Source organism: Coturnix japonica, chromosome 1 (assembly GCF_054131305.1).
Source record: "Coturnix japonica strain WE chromosome 1, WE-NBRP24, whole genome shotgun sequence".
In the NCBI taxonomy this organism is placed as follows: domain Eukaryota; kingdom Metazoa; phylum Chordata; class Aves; order Galliformes; family Phasianidae; genus Coturnix; species Coturnix japonica.
Genome location: NC_140663.1, coordinates 157299845 through 157322275, shown reverse-complemented (window position 1 = coordinate 157322275; position 22431 = coordinate 157299845). Strand labels below are relative to the sequence as shown.

The window sequence follows — 22431 nt, the reverse complement described above, 5'->3', positions numbered from 1 at the left end:
TAATTACATTTATCTTTCATACACTATCTGTGAAGCACCATTTATATCTCAATTATTAGGACTGTGAGGTTGAACAACTGTGACAAAGTACAGTAAATACAAAGACAAAAACAGTGAGAAAGACTTTGTGAAACAGGAGTTAGTGTAGGAATTAGTATTTCCTTTATGTTGCATGAGCAGCTTTGGTAGCTTTAAAGTTGCTTTCAGTTACCTCTTATTTTCATTATTTGGAATTCAAAGAAAAAGATATTACCTTTCTGAAATAAAAATAGGCAATTCAATTTTGACTTAGTTAGTTGGATATGAAAAGCTCTCTTTTACTCTAGTTGTAAACGTTTCTAAGATACATCTTCTTACCACTTTCATCCAGCAAGAAATCATCCTGGTAACGGAACTTTTCCGGTCCACATGCAATAAAAATGTCATCATCGCCAAAGAAATCCTGAAGGCACATCACCTGTAAGCAAAAAGGAAAGGAAGGCATTGTATGACATATCTCATCATCAGAGTTGTAAAAACAATAAATCCCTCCTTGTCTCCATCTGCATGAAAACTCGTCACTTTTAATGGAATCAACAGGGCTTCATCTCCAGATAAATTTTAAAGCTGTGCTCTGACCATCTGTTACAAGTAAGAAACACTTTTATGGACATGCAGGAAGAGAGAGATAAGACAAAAAGCCCTAACGTCACATTTATTACATGATGCATTGATGGGGTATGAGGTAAATGCCATCTGATTACGCATAAGGCCCCATTCAGTTGTTAGTGGATAATCAATTTGCTTTTGCGACCACATTTCTACTCGTTGACAGCCATGAATATAGGTAATGGTTTTAGATGCAATATGTAATTATTTCTGCAAAATCTCACTGACAAGGAATGAGACTCATACGGGTGAACTGAGTCTCCATCAAACATTCCTCATTTCTGTCAACAGTCAGCGTAATTTTTCTTCATGGGCACCAATCTGAACAATCAGGTGAGCTGGAACTGAGTAAAAGTATCAACTCTTTCTGTTCCCAAAAGAGAACAATCAGGTTTAGGTTGGTGCAGTTTTATGTTCATGCAGGAGATTTTGTTGCAATACTTTGCAAAGCACTGTTTAAAGCCAAACATTTTTAGTTATATGACTATTTTTACTGATGTTCTTAAAAGAACAATCAGTAGTTTTCCACTAATCTGACTACAGACTTACTGATAGTTTTGAAATATTTAAAATATAAATTAAATATCTGTCTACTTTAAAAAGCAGAACAAAACAAAAACAAATATACTTTGTAAACAGTATTACATACTGTTCCTCTTTCACATTTACAAGAAAATTTTGAAAGGTTTGCTTACTTGGATGTGATGTTATAATGTTTTGCAATTAAATAGTACACTAATGGTTGAACAGATAAATTTCACAGTTTCACGTCAAGAGCATAGAGACAGGAAATTAACATGTAAAGCATTTACAAAATTGTCAAAATAGCTGAGAACAGTCCAGCTGAAGCACTTCACCCCCCTCACTGAAAGCAAAGTCAGTATTTGAAGCCTGCAAAAACAGAAGTGAAAGAATTAACTAATGAGGCCAGACAGGCTTCTCCAGACTTCAGCACGAAAACAAAACACACACCACTTCCCGACCTGCAGCTACGGGTAATGGAGGGGCTATAAAATTCATATCATGCTTCCCAGACATATGCCAGAAGGCTCTGGTATCTACAGCAGCTATGAGTTGGAATGCTAGGAAAATCTAAACAAAGAAAAATAGTAATGCATGCCGTGACTTGCTAGAAGAGTAGGACTTGCCATTAAAACTATTTCCCTGGTAGAGAAATAGAGAAATAGAAAAAATGAGAAAATCAAGAGCAGAACTATCTGAAACAAATACCAGAAGAGAGAGGAAAGCATTCTCAAAATTGCTCTGTCCTTAAGCAATGCACATCATTTTAGATGCAGGTCCACCACAGCCCTGTCCCTATCAACATTCTTCTATACGCACCATATGGCATCTGAACACCAACATCAAATATGTAAATATTTCATGGATCTTTTTCCCATGTTCCTACTCAGATTTTGTTCTATTACTGTATCAGCATCAGCAACCTTTTTATACACTCAGTTCCCATCTTCATTTTTTTTTTTGTCCACAAGACATATCCTGCCTGTCTTCCCACCCCATACACCCACCAAGTTTCAAACATCTTTTCCCTTCAGTCAAGTTCCTCTGAAATCACCACCTCTCCCACATGCACAAAGCCACTAATTTTCAAAATGACAACAAAAATCCTACGAGTTCCTGTTTGCATCCCAAGTTTGACACTATTCTAGGGAGCGAGGACCTTTACATTTGTTTTTACACTAAGCAGAGCACTAGAACTGAACAAACAATAAGCAACTCATTTCACAACGCTATTTTAGCATGAATTAAAATTAAATTCCTACTAGGATCAGAAATTACACAGATATATTAAAAAAAAATACTCTGTTCAGAGGGTTTTACTCAAGTCAAAACAAGCCATTAAATGGATGTACTGAAATCTACACAGGTTCAACTAAGTTAACATTTAAAGCATCTACACTTAAATCACTGCAATTCATATGCAACTAAGAAAATAAAATTAGCAGAAAAATAATTTGTACTTAAATATACTTGTTTGTTTTATTAAATAATAGAATGGTTTTGGTTGGAAGAGACCCTTAAAATCATCCAGTTCCAATCCCCCCCCGCTATATGCAGGAACACCTCCCACTAGACCAGATTGCTCAAAGACCCATATAGCCTGGCCTTGAATGCTTCCATGGAGAGGGCATCCACAACCTCTCTGGGCAACCTGTTCTGGTGTCTCACCATCCTCACAGTAAAGATTTTTATCCTAATACCTAATCTAAATCTATCCTTTTCCAGTTTAAAGCCATTTCCCCTTGTCCTTCCACTATATGCCCTTATAAAAAGTCCCTCCCCAGCCCCCTACAGGTACTAGTAGGACACTATAAGGCCTCCCTCTTCTCCAGGCTGAGGAGTCCCACCTCTCTCTGCCTGTCCTCACAAGGGAGGTGCCCCAGCCTTTTCATCATCTTTGTGGCACTCCTCTGCACCCATTCTAACAACTCCATGTCCTTCTTCTGTTGGGGTCCCCAGAAACAGACGTAATACTCCAGGTGGGGTCTCACAAGAGCAGAGCAGAGGAGCAGAATGACCTCCGTGAACCTGCTGGTCATGCTTCTCTTGATGCAACCCAGGATACAGTTGGCCTTCTGGGCTGCCAGTGCACGTTGCCAGCTCATGTTGAATCTTTCATCAGCCAACACCCCCCAATCCTTCTCCTAAGGGCAGCTCTCAAGCCATTCTCTACCCAGACTCTATCTGTGGTTGTGACTGCCCCACTCCAGGCGCAAATCCTTGCACTTGACCAGTGAGGCTGGCATGGGCCCACCATTCAAGCCTGTCCAACTCCCTCTGGGTGGCATCCTTTCACTCTAGAGTGTCAACTGTACCACTCAGCTCTGTGTCATCTGAAAACTTGCTGAGGGTGCACTCAATCCCTGTCCATGCTACCTACAAAGATGTGAAAGAGCATGGGACCCAGCACCAATCTCTAAGGAACAGTAATCATCACCGGACATTGTGTTGCTGACTGCTAATCTGAGTGCGACCATCCAGTCAATTCCTTATCCAGTGAGTGATTCATCCACCACATTCATTCTTCTCCAATTTGGCAACTAGGATGTCACGTGGGACAGTGTCAAGTTCAGGTAGGTGACATCGTTGCTTCTACACCAGTTGGCCACTAGGTTTGTCAGGCATGATTTGCTCTTGCTGAAGCCATGCTGGTACCGCCAGTCACCTCATCTTTATTTTCCACATGTCTTAGTAGTGACTTCAGGAGGATTTACTCCATGATCATGCCAGGCAAAAAGGTGAGACTGACTGGCCTGCAGTTACCCAAATCTTTTCTCCCCTTCTTGAAAACAGGGGTTACATTTCCCCTTTTTCAGTCAGTGGGAACTATACCAGACAGTCATGATCTTTCAAATTTGATGAACAGCAGCTTGGCAATTTCTGCCAGTTCCCTCAGAACACATGGATGGATTTTGTTGGGTCCCATAAATTCGTATACCTTCAGTTTCTTTAGATGGTCTCAAACCTGATCTTCACTTAGAGAGGGTAAAATTTCCTTCTCCCAGTTCTTACCTTTGCTTTCTGCTAATTGGGTGGTGTGACTAGAGCCCTTGCAACGACACAGATAAATCATTGAGCATCTCAGCTTTCTCCATATCCCTCATGACCAGGTCTCCAGTTTCCTTCCAGAGAGTGCCCACATCTTCCCTAACCTCCCTTTTGTAATTGATATACCTGTGGAATTTCTTCTTCTTCCCCCTTATGCGCCTGGCTAGATATGATTCTATTGGGGTTTTAGCTTTCCTAACCTGATGCTCAGACAACTTTTTTGCATTCCTCCCAGGTTCCCCATTCCTGCTTTCACTACCTACAGAATTTCTTTTTGCACCAAAATAAGTCCAGGAGCTCCTTGTTGATTCACGGAGGCCCCCCCTGGCATTCTTGCCCACATCTCTCTTTCTCAGAATGCACTCAAACTTTACTTTTTAAAGTTTACCATTCTTCTTGCCTCAACAGATTTTATTCATTTGGAAATTATAATTCCCGTATATAACCATCTGCCACCTCATCTGCGGTGTTTTCCATCCTTTTTGTCACAACATCCTCAGCTTGCTCCGCTCTACAGCTCCTCGCAGGTTACACTGCAGGGCTTTTCCAAAAGATACCAAACAAATACACACACGCACCTGCAGGCTTTTTCACCAAAAATCTGCAAGTACTTTCTATTCACACTCAGCCATCAAAGTAAGCAGCAGAACCTGCATTTTATTACCTGTTTTCACTTCTGAAAATCACAGCTCCTCAGAAGTTACAGTTAAGAAGATCAAGGATTTGCATCACCTATTTTGAACTGTGACAGTGCTCTAGAGGTCAGTGTGCTCTGTTGCACATGATTAGCTTTCATACGAGTCAATGTTTTAAAAAGTATATTACAAATCCTCCCCAAACATTTCTGTTGTTTCCAAGTCACACGATCCTTCTCCTTTCACATAAAGAGTATTTTTTTTTTCTTCCATATTCCAGCAAGATGATTCTCACAGTAGGGAAAACAAAGTGCAGGAGCAGGCAAACATACAACTTCAGTAAAATGACACTGAAAACCAAATGTTTCCCTCACACAACTAGTGCTGTGTAGTGACATTTGTACACAAACAACCTGCTGGCATTTCTATAGCGAAAAGCATTGGTAACAGTAAAATACAAGAAGTCTCAGGTACTACAGTCCCTCAAGTGACAAGATAGAAGACAGCAGCCACAAAGAATACTGTTCACTAAAACAGGCACTGGGCAATACACAAGTCATATCAAAAAGACTAGCTGAGCTGTACATACCAGCTGCAAAACAGGAAGGAGGCAGAAGAAATTTTAATGACTGCGGTTACCTGAGAAAGTTTTACAGGCTGAAGCCTGGATCCCTCTCTGAAATCATCATCTGTCTTGTCCTAAGAAACAGCTAAAAACTTATGAATTCTATATGCCCTTTCAGCAGGGAAACATGGAAAGAACCCAACATGATTTTGTAGTTCAGACATTCTACTTGTTTTCTAGAAGCATGATATGAAAGCTACAGATGAAATCACTTCTTAGAACTGCTGAATATTGGATATTGCAAAGCCAGGGACCTTTTGAATTCATGTTTTAAAATACACATGCACAAAAAAAAAAAAAAAACAGGAGAAAACTCTTTGCATTTGACCTTTCAGTCGCAGCCGTTTGAATACTTTCCTATTGTTATACAGTTGACCATGTACCAAATTTACATTGATTGAAAAATATATATAAAAAGAATCTGATACTCAAAAGTTCCTCTGCATTCATGAATAGCTCACAGCACGAGCAATAGCATACCACCACCGTTAGTAACTCTAATGCTTTTATTACCATTTTCATATGCTGCATTTTGGGAGGGCAAGGGGGGGGCTGTTCTGTGTGTTTGTCTACTTTTAATAACAACTTAATTAGACTCTGAAAGCTATTTTGCATGAGCAATGAGAAAATCTCAAGCTGGAGTGCCCCGAGGCAATATAGTTGGTAGAGGGTTGGAAAGAAAATTAAGGACAAAGAAATGAAGAGAACAACAACAAAAAGATGCAGAATGATATAAGGAGAACTCAATAAAGGGGTACAGGAATTTTCTGGAAAGAAATGAGTGAAGGATGGCAAAAGGAAAACTTGAGGCAGAAAGGAAAAAAGTGAACATAAGATGAGATGTGGGTGGCAAGACGTGCTCAGAGGGTGACAGAGAAAAAAGCTCATGTGGAAAGAAACCCCCATGTGGGGGAACCCAAAGATGCAGAGGCAAGCACCCTCACTGTTTAAAGTCAGCTGGGAAGTTCTACAGAGATCTTAATGCACTTCAGTGTACCTGAAGCAATCTCATATACAGTTTGGTTTTTCAGTATTTCCCTTCCAATGATGAAGACATTAAAAAATATATAACCTTGGAAAAACCTCAGTGTTTGAATGACTCACCATTTCAGGACTCTGACTCATTGATTTGGTGCATAGTTTTATAAGTTTTATTACACGGGCTTTGGGGTGATAGTTTTTGTTCATTTCCCTGCTACTTTTGGTTCCCTCAGATACAATGCTTAAATCTTAAGCAAGACCCTTTATTTCACAAGAAACTCACTATAATTCTGTTCTACTTTGAAGTTTTGTTTTCTGTTTGTTTGTTTGTTTTTCATTAATGCAAAGCTCCTGCTTAAGATTTAATTGTATATGTTTTCCCCCTATCTTACTCCTTAACCAAATTATATTTTCCAACTATCACCACCCCTGAAGTATTTTATTATTTCATTTATTATTCTATCAATTTCCTCACAGATTGTCAGTTGCTTCTTGGGGGAACATCTCAGATTAGATCCTGAACTTATTTCACTCTCATTCACCTCTGGCAGTCAATGTGATGCCCTGTGACAGGTATGGATTTTCCTGAGCTTATAAATTCACACAAATTTACTGCACAGGAAAAGGCAGAATAGTTTTGTTTAAATTCATAATCCTAACAAAATTACAGGAACAAACAACCTTCTTTAATATTACAATTCTCTCCTGGACAGTACTGAGTTACTTTTCAGAGTACATTTCTGAATGCTTTTTTCAGTTTTGTAATGCATTCTTTACTGTGCAGATCTTCCTTTAGCAGCCGATGCTGCAGAAGGACCAGTAAGGTAAGCATTAGTCATTCAGAAGGATTCAGTGGTTTCAGAAAAATAGGAGATTTGTCATTCAGCATTGGTGTAATAGCTTTTTAGGCCATTACCTCAAAACTAGCAGTCCAAACATAACAATAAGGCTTTCAGGAGGAAGAAAGAAAAATACTGGTTGTTAATAGATACATTTGATATCAATCTTTTTTTTTTTTTTTTTTTTTTTTTTTCCCCCTAATATGCATACGTTGGAGGCACTTCAGCCTTCTCTATCCTTTGTGGACTATGTGACTGCAGAAAAAAAAATAAATCTCATTTCTAAGGTGAAAGTATTGGGCCTCAACGGAAATCCACAGGGCTTTACACTTAACATTTTCTCTTAATTTAAGGCAAATCTATTTTCCTTCTGAATGGCTGGCTCAGGCTCTGAGGCTGTTATTCACACCCTTTTACATTTATCTGCCATTATGCACACAACACTTCTTGCGATCCGGCCATCTACAAAAGCATAATTTTTCATCAGCATAGGTGTACTTCCTATTCTAGCTTCTGATCCAAGCTCTCTCCTCAGGTGGTGGTTTAGCCAGCAGCACTGGGAGGTATCTGCTACACGTTTCTGAAGCTGAATAGCACTGAATTCATTCTTTTTCACTGGAATGAAATCTCCATGGTGACAACTGCATCATCAAGCTGTGAGAGCTTTTCAGTGAAGAAGAGCATTTTATCATGAGATTCTCATTACAAGAGTGCCCTCTGTAAATGAAGAGGAGATGTTACCATAGGGGTTCAAGCTGGCTGAAGTTACACAGCAACACTGCCTTTACAACCGGCTTGTGAGGCACATAACAGAGAAATGGCTCCTGAAATAGCCCGTTCCACTCCTCCCCACCAGGTGAATACATGACAGTGCCATAACCAGCAGTTAGAAACGTTTTCATACTCAAACTCAGCAGCAATAACTCACCAGCCTGCTACTGCCCAGGAGCTGAGGAAAGCAAACCAGCATCCCCAGGCCCAGGGAAGCCTTCCCTCCTGTGACTGTGTATCAGCACCTGCTCAGAGCTGATCACTCTTCTGTTTATTCCTTATGTCTCAAACAGAAAGGCTGCTCTAAATCCTTTTTCATTCTTCAAAACATACTATCAATTTATTCTGCAATTTCTATATGCATCAGCATCTATTTCGCACCATTCAGGAATTTCATTCAGATCTGGCAAATAAATTAATAGGAACAAAGCTATTTATTTTCCTCAGTTAAAATAGGTATTACTGCATTGGTCAGTAAAATTATGCTTTAGGCCCTAATCTTAGTATCTTCTGTTTTGTTCTCCCACATGACACTAAATGATGCAGTGTAAAAGAAAAACTACTTAAATTAAGAATCCAGGTTTTGTAGTTGTGTCGTAACCTTCTCCTTGATGAACATACTTCACAGAATCACAGAATCACTAAAGATGGAAAAGACCTACAAGATCATCCAGTCCAACCATCCACCCATCACCAATAGTTCTCACTAAACCATGTCCTTCAACACAACGTCCAAATGTTCCTTCAACACCTCCATAGTCAGTGACTCCACCACCTCCCTGGGCAGCCCATTCCACTGCCTGACCACTCTTTCAGAGAAGCTGTATTTCCTAACATCCAGCCTGAACCTCTTATGGCGCAGCTTAAAGCCATTCCCTCTAGTCCTATCACCAGTTACACTAGAGAAGAGGCCAACCCCCAGCTCGATACAACCTCCCTTCAGGTAGTTATAGAGAGCAATAAGGTTTCCCCTAAGACTCCTCCAGACTGAACAATCCCATCTCCCTCAGCCTCTCCTCATAAGGCCTGTGCTCCAGACCTCTCACCAGCTTTGTTGCCCTCCTTTGCACATGCTCCACAGCCTCGATGTCTTTCTTGCAGTGATGGGCCCAAAACTGGACACAGTACTGGAGGTGCGGCCTCACCAAAGCTGAGTACGGGGGACAATCACTGCCCTGTTCCTGCTGGAAACACTGTCTCTGATGCAAGACAGGATGGCATGGGCCACCTGGGCACACTGCTGGCTCATGTTCAGCTGAGCATTAATCAGTACTCCCAGATCCATTTCCTCTACACAATCTTCCAGCCACTCTGCCCCAAGCCTATAGCGCTGCCTGAGTTTGCTGTGGCCAAAGTGCAGGACCCAGCATTTGGTCTTGTTGAACCTCATCCCATTGGCTTCAGCCCAGCTATTCAGACTGTCCAGATTCCTCTGTAGGGCTTCGCTACCCCCAGGCAGATCAACACTTCCAGCCAACTTGGTGTCATCTGCAAACTTACTGAGAGTGCACTCAGTGCCCTCATCCAGGTCATCAGTAAAGATATCAAAGAGGACAGGCCCCAGCACCGACCCCTGGAGAACACCACTCATGACTGGCCACCAGTTGGATTTAGCTCCATTTACAACCACTCTCTGGGCCTGGCCCTCCAGCCAGTTCCTTACCCAGCCAAGAGGGTACCTGTCCAAACCACAGGATGCCAGCTTCTGCAGAAGAAACTATTTAAAAACTTCTAAATTAATTCTCCTAAATTCAAAGAAAGATAACAGAAACAAAGGGGAAGCTGGCATTTCTGATGCACTGCAAATACCTGGGTCTGAAAGATCAAGGTGAGACATGAGCAGTTTCTTTGTCAGAGGAAAACAAGTTCATTTGTTACAGAATTTGAGGGCAGTAGGGAATATTTCCCACTCATGGGTCTATGCAATGTAGAGAAACACTGAAACTCGAAGTTTCAGTAAAAGTTTCTTAGTGGGAACCACTAACAAGGACAGCTCAAACTCTATCTGCCACAAATGCTTCATGTGAAACAGAATAAGAACAGTGCGAACACGACTCGATCCACACACAGAAATTACTCCTCTTCAAATGTTACTGCACTTTGACATCTGCACCAACGCACAGTGGCACGAAGTAGCTAACACCAAGCAAGGTGACACATGCTTATATGGGAAATAGGAAAATGTCTTATCTTCCCTACACGTGAGCTCTTTGAGCACACCCTTTCCATCCCATTACCCTTGCTACAGTTCTCTTTGGCATTAGGGCATCCTCCTCCCATTTCCCTCTCTTTAGCACCCTCTACAGCCAAAAACTTTATAATCTTTACATGGCTCTTTCAAATCTCTCCACCATTCCACTCAGGATAGCATTTGTAAACGTAACCAGTGTCTCTTCCTGAAATACTTTTTCCTCATTCTAAATGTAACTCCAATTTACCAGAGCCACACCATGTTTTGTGGAAATCTCCTTTCTGGTCTAATAGCATCACATTTAATTATTCACCACCTTGTGAAGACAGAAATCAATGCATTTCCCTGAAGTCTTTCTGTCTTTCACTCTCTCATTTCTAGAGTGGCTTACTGTACTATGTAAAAGGTGTTTTATGTCCTTGGTTACACAATTCATCAGGAAAGTCTACAAATTTTCAACAAATTCCTTTCAACTTCAGAGCCTACTAAGCCAGTTGCAAAACTCTAATAACCACTTCCTAAATCCATAGTCCTACTGTGTTCCTCTTTCACTTTACATCCTAAATTTAGGATACTATTTTGCCCCCATAACCCTGTATCTAAAACCAGCCCTAAGTACTTCAGCACTATTATTGAAACCTTAGCTCAGCATACTTCTTTCCCTTCAATTACCCAGCCCTTGCCTCATACCATTTCATAAGAGTAGGTGTTTCACACGAGTATTTCACATCTTACAGTTATCAGAAGTGAACAATATCAGAAGTGAACAAACACATTTACTAGCTTCAACTGGCTTTCTAACAATTGCAGATCAAGGAAGCACGAGCTTTTGCCCTTGCAAAACTGGAGTACACTGCAGGTTCAAGCTAACAGAACTCCCCAGCTCCTCTACATTCTAATTTCGCAGACATCTTAGCCATAACCACAAAATTTGTCTCTGAGTACAGCAGCATAATCAGTACAGCTGGTGAAAAGTTGACTGAGTTATTTATTACCATTGCTTTCATTAATGAATTCCCACATTAAGTTGCCTGGTCACTGATGGGGAGTTGGATTAAATGACCTTGAAAGGTCCTTTCCAACACCAGTGATACTATAATTCTCCAACTATATTACTGAAAATGTTATTACTATTATATTTTAATGATTAATATTTAACATTTTAATTAAAATCTAATATTTCTTTTTTATTTGTTAGAAAAACAGTAAAGCTGGATTAGTAGACAGATTATCCAGGCAAAAAACACACTTAGGAATAGTTCAAGGACTGCAGCAATTTCTTAACAATTGCACTGGGGAAGAAATGGGAAGACATATCCTGAGTACTTGGAAGTCCAGCTGGATTAGGAAGCAGGATGTGTCCATCTATGTGTCACAAACACACTCCCAAACGCTCCTCTTCCCTGTTAAATAAGCAATTTCTACATCATAACTAAATGGGAGGTAACATCACAGTCCCAGAGTCCAGACAGTCGTGCTCATGCATCAACTAAGCGTTTGTCCTAAATAACTCATCACTTGGCTACATCAATCATAGTCTTTTCTAGCAATAAAGGAAACTGAATCCTGCTCATTGGCACAAGATACCATCCCGTTAACCCCATAACCACAAAATTAATCAACATGTGTGTGCCTGAAATTTCAGATAGCACAACACAGCTCCAAAAGTCACAAGGAGGGAAAAACTATTCACACTTATTTCAAATAAATTAGCATCAAACTGTTTTTTAAATACAAGCATCAAAATCTGACTTAACAACAAAGGGTGCAATTAACGGGCCAATGGAAAAGCAGTTGAAACTTCAGTGGCTGAGGTGACCTATATCTGGATAAAGTTTTGTTGGCGGGTTGGTTGTTTTCTTTTTTCTTTATCCCTTCCATATTCATACACTTCTCTCTTTCAGCAGCAACACAACACTACCATTTAGTGGTCAGACACACGCAGTGCGGGACATCGCGCTCTGTAAGCCTCAGGCAGCCTTCATGCATTTTTGCCCAAACCCATAGTAACTATTTTATGGGTAAATTGCACACTTCCAATAATCAGAAAGTTAGCACTATTCTGTTTTGTGATTGCTTAAAAAAAAAAACAACAAACAGAACTGTGTTTGACTCAAGTGTTTGAAAAAGCCTTGTCAGAAGAACTAGAATAGCTCATAAGACCATGTAAATAACCCAGGAACACACACAATACAAGTTCTTACCAGGAAAAACATATAAGTATGACACACATAACTGTCGAAAAGTGAATTTCAGGATGCCTATACATAAGAGGAACAATCTACATAAATGTAAAAGCTGTCTTTTCCTGAAACATATAAGTGCAATATCGCCCCTGTGAGCTATTAACTTTATTCATGATGATTACTGAATTAACTTGTTAAATACTCAGGAATTAAGAGTTTCAGAGCTGTCTCTCAGACTATCTCAAGCACTTGTCGGTACATTCATCCTCCCCATGTACTGAGACTTGAAAGCCTGGGGCCCTCATAAGCTTTGTATGATAAAACCTCTTATGAGGAGCCTACAATTTGAAGGTCATACAGTAGAAAAGCCAAGCAGCATCTCGGTCATCGCTTAACCATGTTAGAAGTGAAAATGCTACTCTTCATTAGACTGTAGAGTGCTACTCTTTAGAATACCATGCCAGATACGTGCAAAACTGAAAATCCACAGCTTTGCTACGCTTGCAAACAATAGCAGAGCACTGAATGAGATTCCCACGTCTGCATACAAAGCTTCTAAATAAAATAAAATAAAAATCCTATCGTGAAAGTTGCTCACATTGGGTTATGAGGGGGCAAAGGCAAGTGAAGTGAAATGAATTCATTCAAAAGAAAAATTCAGTCAGGTGCCGATTTCTAGGAATTATAATTACAGGTTTTCACATTTCTTTTTGACATACAGGTAAAAATAGTTTTCAGGGTAAGCTTCCCCAGCGCTAGAAGAAATTGTACTCAGTCACTCTCATTATATTCAATGAATGCTTTCCATAGGCTCATTTCCTCATAAAGCAATTAGTGGATCTGAAATTTATGAAGCAGTTCTAATGTATTTTTTTTTCTCAAATATTTCAAACTTGGATTTTATTCATAAATTTCAAAATAAGGTGCTTGTGGCCAATTTTGTTCAAAAACTGGAATTTCTCCTTGAACTCAATAGAAACTTCTAGCCAAAGGTTCTCTAATCATTTCAGCTTACAGTGTGCAATACTGTTAATGCCATTTTCAACTAGGAGATCTATCAAATACATACTGTGCAGCAAGTATGACCTCTTGAATTAACATTTAGAGCAGAAGTGATATGTTTTTTTTTCTCTACCAAGGTCCACTGTACGATCTTCTGTATAACAGAGGTCTGCTTATTTTTGTGAAGCGCTCAGCAGGATTCTCTAAGCTGGTTCCTGCTCTGCCTGGCTGGCCAGATGCTCTCTCTATCTTCCCAGCTGGGAACTGTGGCAGCAAGCTGCAATCGCTTTGCAAGAAGCAGGGAGACCACATGTCCTCTGTTGGAGACTGGGAGACACCACTTTTCTGGGGATTGCTCTGGACCCAAGTCCAGATGGAAATCTTCTATTTGCAGTTTCATTTTAGATACTGCAAATCCCTCTGTAACAGCTATTTTATCATATACATCACCAACTGATGCATGCAAAGGTTGGAGTTACAATCTTTTTACTACTATCAAAGAATCAGTTAGAAACTATCATGTCAAGTCCACCTGTTGGCATTCATGGAGGCAGCTTCTGGAAAGCCACCCGAAATCCAAAGACCTACTTCAGTTTTGACTGATCTTTGGATTCAGAGCAATCTGCCTCCCAGTCTGCCTTTGTCAAATGGGGCAATATTTTTGGTTTTATTGTTCTTGTGAAAGAAAGAGAGAGAGCCCTGCAGAAGCAGAGAGAAACATGGAACACGTAAAAGCTACTAATATCTCAATCAAATCTATCATGTCTGGTGCCTGCAGCAAACCAGATTTCAATTAGTGAGTCAAGTAGCAGACGGACTGTGCAATAACATACGGACATTCGTCTTGAGATGGAAGATTTATTTTTCCTCCTTTGAAAATGTTTTAATTCCAGAATCCCTGTGCTACGACGCAGGCATCACCTTAATGTCCAGCCCAATGTTCTAACGTTAGCTTCTTGACTAATGGTGGACTCTGCTGATAATGCTGTGAACTGCACTTCTTTCAAGCACGATCATTAATAAAGTGTGCAGGACATCAGTCCATCGCATACTGTCTGGACCATAACTGAGATGTCTGATGCCTTTTGGTTAGATACACATGCTACGTTAAGGCTCTGAAAAAGAGCGACATGGTTGAGTTCTAAAAAAAAAGGAAGAAAAGAGAAAACAGATGTCAAGGTTTCAACAAGTCACTGCACACTGCATCTGGAACCAGTACAAAACCAACACAAGTATGCTGATAATGTAGCATTTCATGTAACGATAAGGGCAATAAAACAGCAGAAAATGTAAAACCTTGAAGGGCTAAGCACCTTTCTCAAATTCCGGAGGGTCAGTTGGGCTGAACAATAATAGTAATCCTTTCAATAACCAGATCATATGATTCAACTATTAATGTTCTTTATGCTGAAGAAAAGTGAAAATTGAGAGCTTCTCTTTCTTCCAAATGCAGACTATGGACAATAAATCTAACGTGCACACTAAACAGGAATTCAGATGCACATTATCTCATCACCATCACTCTTTAACTATTTGGCAATAGTTGCCATTACTACAACAGATGTTAACAAGATGGACAGAGACTATGTAAATTAAATATTACTATATTAAGTATATATCTCATAAAGCCACAGCTCAAATGATATACTTCCTCAAGAGCATTTCTTAGGGAATTAATCAGAGAATTTGCCTCATTGAGAAACGCTATAAATTAAGGCATTTCCATAGAAGAGACTGCATCCTTCAGAAAAATCATTAAGCAGCATGAAGATGGCCTACGTACACAATCCATAAGCGGAACCCAGTGGAATGATTCTTTTAATTGCAAAGTCATCATCATAGCATCATAGTATCATAGTCTTGTGTGGGTTGGAAGAGACCTTAGAGATCATCAAGTCCAACCCCCAGGATTCGAGACTCCTTTGTAGCAGCACTTCTACCACTTGCGCCACAGGAGGGATTCGAACCCGGGCCCTGGTGTTGCAAAGAGGCATTCCTACCACTGCACCACCGGGGCACACCGTCATTATCCCTGGGCTCTCATTCCTTAAGACAGAATTTCAAAGGTAACGAATCTATAGGAGAATGAATATATCTTAAAAAACACAACATCTGAAATTTTAAGAAATTTAGGTCTCAGTTACCTCTCCATATGGTCATTTACTACCGAGACAGGCTGGTCATCACAGTTAAAGTTCTGGAGCATGTTGAAAATGATCATGTAAGTGCTTCTTACTGAAACACGGGCTATTGCTAATTCTACGAGTCTTACAGTATGGCAAGTTCTGGAAGAGTACAAAATTTAGCAAGTAAAAAAAAATCAGCAGCATAGAAATCCATGAGCTATCAGGACTATAGCTGGCATCAAAGAAACACTGAATAAAAAATCAGACTGACACTTGAAGGAGAGTTTTGGAAGGATAAAAGCCACAAATGACGACTCAAAGCCTGGAGAATTAAAAAGAAACTTGCCAAGAGGTAGCTGAACAAAAACTTGCCGAGTCAGTTGAAGTTTAAAACAAAACTAAGTCAGCAAAACAAGGAATAAATGAACATAGCAGTAGGAGTTAGAGGATCAAGAAGAGGTTCTTCAAGCACATCAGAAAGTTTTAGCACAGTGACACAAAAAACAACTTCTTCAGAAAGCCTCCTATTTTGCATGAAGATCTTCTTTAAGACACATAATTTCAGCTGTAAACCGTGAAATATTTTTATTAAGAACAGACATTCTGAATTTTTTAAATTATTATTGATGTTGGTATTGGTATCAACATACTCTACAATCTATTTGTGGTCTAAAGAAATGTAAAGGCAAATATTTGGCTATCACACAATCCTCCTGCATTCACTATTGACCTGAGAGCTACATACTTATACATTCCACAAGCAAACAGTGGTTGGTGCATTCACGTTTAATTAGTCGAAAGTTCATCCTTATCTGTGCACCTTTAGGGTGACTTATTTTAAGCTGTACTCACAGCTGGGAGGAAAAACGTGGAGATGTAATAAATGTCAAAGAAATCTGGAAGTGCTTTGGTTCTTCTTGACATAATAAGATATAACAAACTGATATCCTTATGCAGATGTACCCCTCTTGAAGCACATTGCTTTCATGCAACAGTTGTGCCAACCGTATCCATCTGATGCACATGCACACAGTACACAGTTCAGCATATATCTGAAGACCTGGCTCAAAAAGAAACTATTACCAAAAAAAAGAAATAACAAGCAACAGGCAGCATGGGCCCAAGCACAATAGCTCCAAATAAAGTCCTGTTGAACTGGAGGCCCAGGAAGTTCAGCAAATCCTTCAGTACTGGCTATCTTTGCACAGCTTTACAATTTTTTCCCTCTTGACTTGTATCATCTGCGATATGATTCCACTACCTATTAGGAACTCAAACTCAATACTCTGCTCAAAAGCTTTTGCCTCTGAGGTCCTATATCTTTTGGAAAATGATGTGATAAAGAAATATTAAAGAAGTCGGGCTAAAAAAAAAACATACAAGAGCTTATTGCATTTGTAATGCAGGAAGCTGATAGTTACACATGTCAGAGAGCAAGATATAACAACAGAAAACCATGCTGGGAAAGGAAATTTGCACCAAAAGCAGTATCAGCTGTCATAATGTCCTGCTGTGTTTCTGAATTTCCTTTTTACCCATTGATGCTTTTCTTCAGCATAAAGGGTGACCTTCAGAAATTAAGCATTTGGTTCCAAAAGAACAACTCAGGCAACTAAGGCTCATATATGTTTCTTTACACATTAAATACATATGAGTATCAACAAATCTAAAGACCTTACACTGCACATTGAACCTGCTTATATATACACGAAAAAGAAAACAAAACCAAAGAGCAGAATGTTTGTCCAAACCGGTCATTCTCTTCAGTGAAAGGTCATTGTTCAAACCTCTCTCCTTCGCTTGCATTATTTCTCATTCTTGTTGTTTTGCAGTGACTTTTTTTCTTCTTAAACCAGAAAATGAAAGAACTGTGCTGACAGTTCAAAAGAGGGAAAAAGGTAAACATTTTAACCACTTGGCAACTAAAGATAAAACTGTGGACATGATGACAGTTGAAGGTGGATCCTTTGTGCAGAATTAGAAAGAAATATATACATATTTATCAGGTCAGGCGAAAGCAGCGAGGAATGAACTATGCAGTCCACAGATGGTGACACACTTGCATGGGGATGGAAGCAATTATGAGGCAGTCCTAGTCCTGGAACTCTTCAAGGAGCCCTTGAACAATACTCACAAACATTAGGCATGTGACAGGGGATAAGCTAGGCTCCTATTATTCAGACTGACTTCATCACTTTGAAAGCGTCATTAATTGCTTTCAGCAAGTGCAGGTAATGCCTCAGTAAAAATACAAGCTGCTTTGCCATCTTATGAGATACTGCAGTAACTGTGACATGAAATCCTTTACATTGCTTATGAAAAATTCTGGAAAAAAAAAAAAAGAGAGAGAGCTTTGCATCTATGCTTGCAGAGCACTAAAGTGCATATAAAGTGCATCATAGTTTAAGTGCACTCTGCATAGTTATTCTTTTCAAAGTATGTTAAACAGCAACATATATATGCATTCGTTTTGATTTATCTAATAATCACATTTTCTTCCAATGTGTAACAGATTAAGACTGACTTACCCAAGTCTACTTTGGAGCAGTAGCTTGTCATAGAAATCATCTAAAAGGATGAACCAACGAACTTGAACCAACGAACTTGAAGGCTTAAAAGAACATAAAGCTACTAACCAGAGTACATGTTAAAACAGTCCCTGGGCAAAAACTGTCTAGCTCACTGAGCTGTGTAGCTGGCTGCCTCAAAATGAAAGCACCCTTGAAAAAGAGCTGTCTGCTGTCTGAGTGTTAGCTCAAAAAGTGCCATGAATATTCAGGGAAGTTAATATTGGTTTTAAATGAAGTTTAAACAGTTCGTTGTCCATCTAAAGTTGCACCAATCATCTTGCTTCAATTTCAGTTATGCCATGCAGATTTCCAGCACTCTGCATGCTTGGCTTCACTTCAGAAGCACAGTAAAGAATCATAGAATCAGAGAATTGCTCAGCTTGGAGAAGACTTCAAAGATCATCGAGTCCAACCACAACCCAACCATACTACTCTAACAAACAACCCTCTGCTAAATCATGCCCCTGAGCATCACATCCAAAGGGTTTTTAAACACATCCAGGGATGGTGACTCAAACACCTCCCTGGGCAGCCTATTCCAGTGCTTAACTACCCCTTCTGTAAAGAAGTTTTTCCTTATATCCAACCTAAACCTACCCTGGTGCAACTTGAGGCCATTTCCCCTCATCCTGTCACCTGCCAACAGTGAGAAGAGACCTGCCCCACTCTCACTGTAAGCATCTTTCAGGTACTGGAGGAGAGCGATAAGGTCTCCCCTCAGCCTCCTTTCCCCAGACTAAACAGCCCCAGCTCCCTCAGTCTCTCCTCATAGGGCTGATTCTCCAAGCCCTTCACAAGCCTTGTTGCCCTTCTCTGGACCTGCTCCAGCACCTCCATGTCCTTTTTGTACTGAGGTGCCCAAAACTGAACACAGTACTCGAGGTGAGGCCTCACCAATACCGAGTACGGGGGCAGGATGGCTTCCCTAGTCCTGCTCACCACACCATTCCTGATACAAGCCAGGATGCCATTGGCCTTCTTGGCCACCTGTGCACACTGCTGGCTCATATTCAGCTGACTGTCCATCAGCACACCAAGGTCCCTTTCCATCAGGCAGCTTTCCAGCCACACCTCCCCAAGCCTGTAGGGTTGCCTGGGGTTGTTGTGACCAAAATGCAGGACCCGACACTTAGCCCTATTGAAACTCATGCTGTTAACCTTGGCACATTGATCCAGTCTACCCAAGTCAGAACAAGCCCTCTTTATCATGAACTCAGTTTCTATCATAAGATTAACAAAGCCGACCGTTAATGTTAAATGAACTTTTACTCTCATCTGTAAGCAACGTATTCCCACACCACAGCCCGCAGGTGCGCATACACACACGGGCGGGAGCCATCTTAGGAGGCGCCTGGCGACGCCGCCATGTGCCGCCAGGGGGCGCCGCCGCGCCGCGCAATGATGTCTGCTGAGGGCCAGCCGCCCCCCCCCGGGCCTCCAGGAGGGATTTCATGGTCTGCTGGGCTTGGGTTTTACTTTATTCTGAGTTCTTAAGGGTGAGAAATCTATTGAATCTGCCCAAGAGGAAACCATTCTGACATTTCAGATGCGTGAACTAGTTTTTCTTAAGGCTGTGCTTGCCTATGAGCAATCACCATAGCAGTTCTTGCAGTGTGAGATTTGCTTTTCACACGTTCCCTCATTTCTCCCTTCACTTCACTCTCTCCTGCCGTCACTCTCACTCTCTTTCATGTCCGCTGCCTCATTCCCATCCCGTCATCTCTCTGCTCACCTCGTGCTCTGGGTTTTGTTCTGGGGCACTGTACACCCCCCACCTGATGGGGATCCCAGCAGGACTGAGGCACTGCACCAGATGCAGGGACCATCCGCAGGCAGGGAATAACCAATGTAGGTGCACAGCTGGAAGCAGTAAATGGTGCCATTCATATCAACAGAAAAATGTTTCCCTGTGTCAGGGCTGCCAACTTGCTGGAAGCAAATATTCAGTATGCTTCATTTGCAGAACTGCCACATAAACAGTCAACGTTCTGCAAAAGCAAGCTGAAATTTCTCATCAGTTGTTAGGATGTGCAGAGAGAAAACCCAGAGGATTGGAGGCTTGCCAGGCGATCAGGCCCAGCCAGCATGGCTTTGTGAAAGGTAGGTCACCATCATTACCTGGACATCAAACTGCAGAGCTGCCTGTCTTGATTCCCCTCAATTGCAAAAGGCAAACCGTCCTCACCTCTCCACGTGAAGAGTTGTATTTGGCTCACCTGCTTGTGGAAATTTCAGTCCAGCTCCAGAGAGGGGAACCAAAGGCTCCATCCCCTCCTGAATCTCATACCCCAGTAGGGTAGTTAAGTTAAATTTAAGTTAAAAGAGGGAAGATTAAGGTTGGATGTTAGGGGGAAGCTCTTCACTAGGAGAGTGGTTAGGCCCTGGAACAGGCTGCCCAGGGAGGTTGTGGATGCCCCGTCCTTGGAGGTGTTCAAGGCCAGGTTGGATGGGGCCCTGGGCAACCTGATCTAGTAAATGTGTATGTTTGGTGGCCCTGCCAGGCAGGGGGTTGGAACTACATGATCCTTGAGGTCCCTTCCAACTCGGGTCATTCTGTGATTCTGTGATCTGTGGTACACGGCAGTCCTGGACAAGGTACTGCCAGCTCCAAACACTTCTCCCCTGCTTCAGGAAGTGGAACCACATCATACACTTGTTGGAAAGAAAGGACTCCCTCTGTCGCTTCCCTGAAGCCATTTTTTCTCTTGCAGGCAGCACTAACTGCAAAATCCAGTTACTTTTGCGGCTGGCACACTGTATGCAAGGGGCCATGCAATCACATTTTGGATGCAGGGAAACCATGCAGCTCTGTAGCCCTGAAATTACTCTGTGCTTTTGGCACCCTGACCACAACAGGTGAGAATGAGACTTCCCAGGATAGTTATGCATCTCTTCCTTCATTTTGTTGGTGTTCTTTAAATTTTACAAAAATCCTACAAAATCCACAACCTTCCATGTTAAATATTTATTATTTAATAATAACAGTGCTGTATTCCTGTGTAATTCCATCATTGGTCTATTAAATCTGCTTCTCAGCACAAACCCTCCATTCCAACAACTGCTTACTTTCTCGTTGCAGTCTCAGCTGCAGTCTGACAAATAAATGTTTCCATGGAGATGACAAATGAATATCATCCCTGTTGCAATGAGCTTCTGATTTCATCTTGAACCATTAGCTTTCAAACCACAGCTTATTCATTATTCATTTGCAGTAAGGAAATGGCTGAAACCCAGAGCATTACAGCAGATTAGAATCTGTGCGTGCAGTCCAGGAGTGCATTTGTTACCATACAAAATGAACTAAACTCCCTGGGATTAAAATAACAATTCTAAAAGCTGTCCTAAAGGCCTACAGAATTTTTCCCCTCAATTAATAGCATGCATACAGAAACGATGGGAATTAACATCTATCTTAGATATTCAGGCAGGCGAAGGGCTTTCCAAAGGAAAAAGCAGTAGATGTCATTTTCAGGTTTTTTTTCTTTCTTTTTTTCTTTTACACCACAAGAACACCAAGTGCTTTTCAGAAACTCGGGATCAGGCACAAACATATCCATGTAATTTTGACCTTCTTAGTAAGAACCTGTATAGTTTTGTATTTTTTGGACTGCTCTAGATTACGAAACCAGTACCTGATTCCCATTAAGAAAATGCCTTCCTTTTGTCTGACATATTGTTATAGCTTTGGGAAAATCTAAGCAAGAGGGAGAAAAACACTTTCAGTGTTCTCATAACCTAAAATCTTCACAGTTACTGCAGCTATTTTTAATAAAAGGAACTCAAAGCTTATGAGCTTTCCACTCTATAAGAATAAATGCGTTTGCCTATTCAGCTTAGAGGAAAATGTATTCTCCTAAATTTAACTAAGCAAGTGCAGTTTTAATACTGTCATTACATTAACATACAGTACTGGTGCATTCCTTCACCTGAAGACATTTTTTAAGCCTTAAGTCATGGCCTAGAAAGAGAAAAACAATTGCAGCTGATTACTACAAATACTTCTCAAAGATGCACATGAGGACTTTAAACCCATGATAATTCAAAGAATATTTTTTTAAAGAATATATCCTTAATGCTGGCTTAAGACTGGTCTCCTTAGAAGGAGATGCAGCTGATACACATGCACTGCAGCAATGTCAGTTCATTTTTACTGGCTGTTTGTTAGCTGTCATTGCTGGTATCAGCATTCACATTTAATGAAATAATGGTAGGGAGGATTTTCTCCCCATTTTTGACACAGAAGATGTTTATATGTACATGACCTGAACTACTTTTGTCTGGATGAAA

At 40.7% G+C, this 22431-nt stretch overlaps 1 protein-coding gene across 4 annotated transcripts in view; it reads right to left on the bottom strand.

Moving 5' to 3' along the window:
• The window catches only part of DCLK1 (doublecortin like kinase 1), a 228275-nt gene that overhangs the window by 113046 nt on the left and 92798 nt on the right, over nucleotides 1-22431 (bottom strand). For all 4 annotated transcript variants that reach the window (XM_015851967.3, XM_085555165.1, XM_085555157.1 and 1 more), the window contains exon 4: nucleotides 358-457. In XM_015851967.3, the coding sequence (XP_015707453.2) occupies nucleotides 358-457 (100 nt within the window). The remainder of the gene's footprint in view (nucleotides 1-357; nucleotides 458-22431) is intronic.